The sequence below is a fragment of the Apaloderma vittatum genome, unplaced genomic scaffold, assembly GCF_000703405.1.
Source record: "Apaloderma vittatum isolate BGI_N311 unplaced genomic scaffold, ASM70340v1 scaffold10030, whole genome shotgun sequence".
In the NCBI taxonomy this organism is placed as follows: Eukaryota; Metazoa; Chordata; class Aves; order Trogoniformes; family Trogonidae; genus Apaloderma; species Apaloderma vittatum.
The window spans coordinates 91,809-96,373 of NW_009694857.1; the positions used below are offsets into that span (position 1 = coordinate 91,809).

The window sequence follows — 4,565 nt, forward strand, 5'->3', positions numbered from 1 at the left end:
TCCAAATTAAGGAGGAGATGACTCGACTTGCTCATTAACGGCGTGCCTGGACGGCGACAGCCAGGGAACGAAACAAACAGCCCGCGTTTGTATCGCACGGTTAACGCCACGAGTATTTCTATGCCCTCCCAAGCCAATTTCAGTCGAATTCAGGGTTATTTTTACAACCTGCAGCACCTTTGTGACCCAGGGGTAACGTGGATCCAACCTGCCCATGGCATGGCCAGGGCTGCAAAAGCCAGAAAACGCTGTAAATCTACGTTATCAGCATGCAGAAAATAGCAGCTCTTTTTCTAAGAGCAGCATCGTGCAGTAAGAGCTCTTCACTGCAATAACATAATATTTAGTGCTTCATCTACAATCACGTAATTAAAAAAAAAAAAGTGTGACTCCTAGCAGTATAAATACATAAATACACCTCTTAAAAAATGTGAAAGTCAGTCTAGCACGGAACACTCGCTCCAAACTTGAATGGAAGGTCTGCCACTGACACTGCGCCTTCTCTACATCCATAACTGTGAAGAACAGGACACGATAAATACCAGTAAATTATGGTCCTGCTAAACTTTTTTTATGCTCGCCAAACGTTAAAAAGTAACGAAGTAAAATGACCATAATTATGAAAAGGATTCAAATAATTCCAAAAGGTAGAAAAATCTTACCTGCGTTTTTTGAGGATGGAAGATTAAATTAGGATAGGAAGGTAGGCTTATCCTCATTAGTATAATTGTAGGATCTTTCTTTTATTTTCCTTTTAAACTAATGAGTTGCATTAATCCAGGTTCATTTTTATAAGCCTCTTGGGTCCAAATGTAAAGGACAGTCATTTTAGAAAACAATAAATTAAAAAAAAAAGCATGTAGCCTGCATTAAGTGCACGTATTTCATAAGACCTAGGTTAATACAACTGGCATTTAGTTTAATTAATCCTTGTTAGTGTAACGACTAATATCCCTCCCTAGCATGTTTCCTTTAAACATTAGTATGTTAATTAAATGTTGTTTTTTTAAGGGTTTTTTTTTCCTTTGTACTTCAATATAGCATTATAACACGTAAAACTATTCTGAACAACTACCTTATAGAGATGTTTCCTTACAATATCTGGTCTCTTGCAGAAATTCTGAAGCCTTTTAAAAAGCTGTTCAGGTGTAGAATACAGATATTCAGCTGCAGGAAAAACAGATACATTTTTAATGAAACAAAAACCTCAAAGCACACACTCGATATTAGTCACTTTACTAATTAAAAATGCATATTGCTCTGTGCCGCCTCGTGTTTTACATTATTTAAGCATGATTTTATAAGGTTACCTCAGCTCACAAGGATGTTTAATGCTAAATAAGACAGTGTAGTTGTGCTGTTTAGACATCTCCTTTGGGTGATTAAAATACATTATTCTAATGTAACACAATGCATATGTGATACATTTAGTGATGAGATTTTTCAAAGAACTGGTACTACATTAGTGTGTATCCTGTACCGCAGTTGCATACTATTAAGTATTAAATTGTTTATATAATTTGGTGTGATTTTCAGGCCTAGGTTGTGGGGTTTTTTTTCCCCCTCCCTTTTTTAGTGTGTATCAAAAAAAAATCTGCAAACCATTGCAGCATCGCTGACCTTTTAACAAAAATCTATCATTACGAGTTGTGTATGCTAACAATGAAGAATGCTATTTCAAAACTTGCTTTTGTGTTATCTTAAAAGAACAGATGGCAAATATAAACTTCGTCTAATGTATTAAAACACATAAAATTTTCCTTAACACTAACATGTTGGCTTGCCAAATAAACAATTGCTTTCGCTCAAGTTGAGCCTCAAACTTTACATTTTAGCATGGATCACGTCATGAGGTTCCAGCAAAGAGAACACGCAACAACGCGGCTACCTGGGAATATCTCGGGGTACACCAGGGCTTTGGGACACAGCGGGTAACAGCCGCAATGCACAGCTTCCACCCTGCAGAACAGAAATAATAAATAGACAAAACCAGTCAAAAATTTCTTTTGGTGGAAGAGCACCGAGGTTGACTGCCTATAGCAAGAGCGAAACGTTTTGTTGGTCTGTCGTTTTTTTTTTTCTCCCTCTTCAGCAGCACAATCCTTCTAAATGCCAAAGTTGCTCTTTTTCAAGAAAATTTTATTGATCATATGAATTACATAGAACAGAACAGCGAGCATATGTTTTGTTCGCTGAATAAATCAAAGCGCGGCTCTGCATTTTTTTGTTTTTTAAATACTGCTTAACACATTTTATAATCAGCAGACAGACACATGTAACAACATGGTGAGGCATGGACGGCTTTTCTTAATAACGCTGCGGGCGGTGAAGGGCCGGCGGCTCCTCGGCACCGGCCCCTACCTGGCTCCACAGATATTCCATTAAATACAGCCGAGGAACCGCCGCATGCTTCGGGCTAGGGCATCTTAACTTCTGCGCACGCTTCCCATAATTTCCTTTATTTTTTCAGGACATCGTGGTTGTTAATAATGAGGTTCCTTCACTGACACTTTGCATTTTGTGGTTGTATTTTTTTTTTTTTCCCAAGGGAGGATATACCCACCTCTTGGAATCACCCAAGTATTTTATAATCGCGACACAGCGGCACGAAGTTTTCTAGCAGCAAAACCCAAAGAAAAGGTATCCTCTCCATGGCTGCATTTTAATAGCAGAGTGGGGTTAAGGCATCGAGTTTTCAGTTTATTTTTTTTGCATAATGACCATTGATCTGACATGATGTCCCTCCAAAGATACAACTGTAATTTCTGTTGGCCAGAAATTACACAGTGAAATTCAAAACACTTCTTAAAATATGTTTATTTTATGAGAGCCTTTGAATTTCCTCCAACATGTTGACCATACGAGGGACTTTATTTTTAACTTCAGCTTCCCTCAGTGCCCAGAATAAAAATCTGAAATCTTGTCAACGTTCACCTTTTCTATTTTCAGTGACAATCCAAAAGGCTTTCGCTACCTTCGTGTGCATAGCAGGTTTGGTACTTTACTGCAGGCACCCAGAAGGAATTTGGTTTCCTTTAGGTCTACCCAGTTTTAAATAGGAAAAAAATAAAATAAAGAATAACACATTCAGCTTTCATGCTAGAGAACTACATGTATCCACAAAACCCAACGATACACGTTTCTCTTTTGCTAAGCCATGATTGCTAGTTGGTGGGTTTTTTTCCATAAACTTTTAAAATTTCTAATTTATGGTTGTTTTTTTTAAATAACATATGCACTTCAGATTGCATTTTAAACATTAACAACAATTTCAAAGTGTACATCGTCTAGCACTATATTTTTTACCAAAGGGAAATGTTTCTGATGTGTGATTTAATTGATGATTTCAGTTTTTAAATATTGTGTCATATGTCAAAGCAAATAGATTTTTAAAGTTTTCTTTAATCTAGGAGGAAAAAAAAAGAAGAGTGAAACTGTGGACATTTCAGTAATAGCTCAGATCACTAAGTTATGTTAAAATATTTGCTTTTTAATCATATCGTCTGCAAGGGAGGAAAAAAAAAAAAAAAGAACAGCTCCCTAAAAGAAAACTGCAGGCCAAGACGCAATCTGAGTCATGGTTTGAGTACGTGATTTCCCCTTACGAGAAACCTCCATCAGGATCATGAATTAGTAAAATCAGAATTTAATGCCTCTGCAGTTTGCTGGATAAAGTGAAAATTCGGAATTCTTCCGTTTGCCAGCGTCTTTTTTTTTGCAAATGTCTCGTTTTACGTCTTCCCGCCCCAAAGCTGACACCCGTTTTTGGGCGAGTCCTGACCAAGTCTTGCTCCAAAGCAAAGCCCTCGCTGATGCCTGGACCCCCCCGGATCCCCGGACGGGGCAGAGCACGCCCCGACAGCCTGAAGACATCTGGGGAAGCTTTGGGACTTCCACGGATTTCAGGTGTTTTTTTTTTGCGGAAAAGTATCATATCACAACAATAATACGATTTCGTAGCCCGACAATAATACAATTATTCTTCATTTCAATCCTTAAGCGCTACTAGTTAAATAATAAATAGAGTTCCGATTGATCTATTGTTAAAATGGCTAGTAAATGGCCTTTTTATTCCAATTAACAAATCATCTGCTAAATCTATGAATCTTAATATTCAGATCTATTCACTTCAATTCATACAATTTATCTGCAAATAGTTGTTGGGCTTTTGATTCTAAATATAATTAGCTGATAATTTTGCTTGGCTGAATTACTTTTCTGGAGGGCCTGCTAAGGCTCTCAGTCGCATTATCTAGCAATAATGAATCTGATAGGTGAAATTTTTTACTGTAATGAGGATGAGACACAGTTGTGACACCTGAGTCTAGTAATAACAGAAGACTGCTAATTATCGACAGTACTTTTTTGTGTGATGCACAGAGAAAAAAAAAATCCCTCATTATTAAAAAATAAAAAGTTACAATTATAAGTGACACCGGAGGAGAGTAAATAAAATGGAGTGATTAAAACATTGCTGCTTTAAGGGTGTTTTTAATTAAGTGGAAATGCTAATGTTGTCATACTTAGCAGATGGGATTAAAATTAGTTATTGTAAGTAACTCATA

General features: G+C 37.1%; 1 protein-coding gene across 1 annotated transcript in view; it reads right to left on the bottom strand.

Moving 5' to 3' along the window:
• Positions 1 to 1,092: 1,092 nt before the first annotated feature.
• Positions 1,093 to 4,565, bottom strand: part of GTDC1 (glycosyltransferase-like domain containing 1) — a gene marked incomplete at its 5' end in the record, with an annotated part of 103,636 nt that continues 100,163 nt past the window's right edge. Inside the window, 2 exons of the mRNA XM_009868979.1 lie at positions 1,093 to 1,167; positions 1,889 to 1,959. Of these exons, the coding sequence (XP_009867281.1) occupies positions 1,093 to 1,167; positions 1,889 to 1,959 (146 nt within the window). The remainder of the gene's footprint in view (positions 1,168 to 1,888; positions 1,960 to 4,565) is intronic.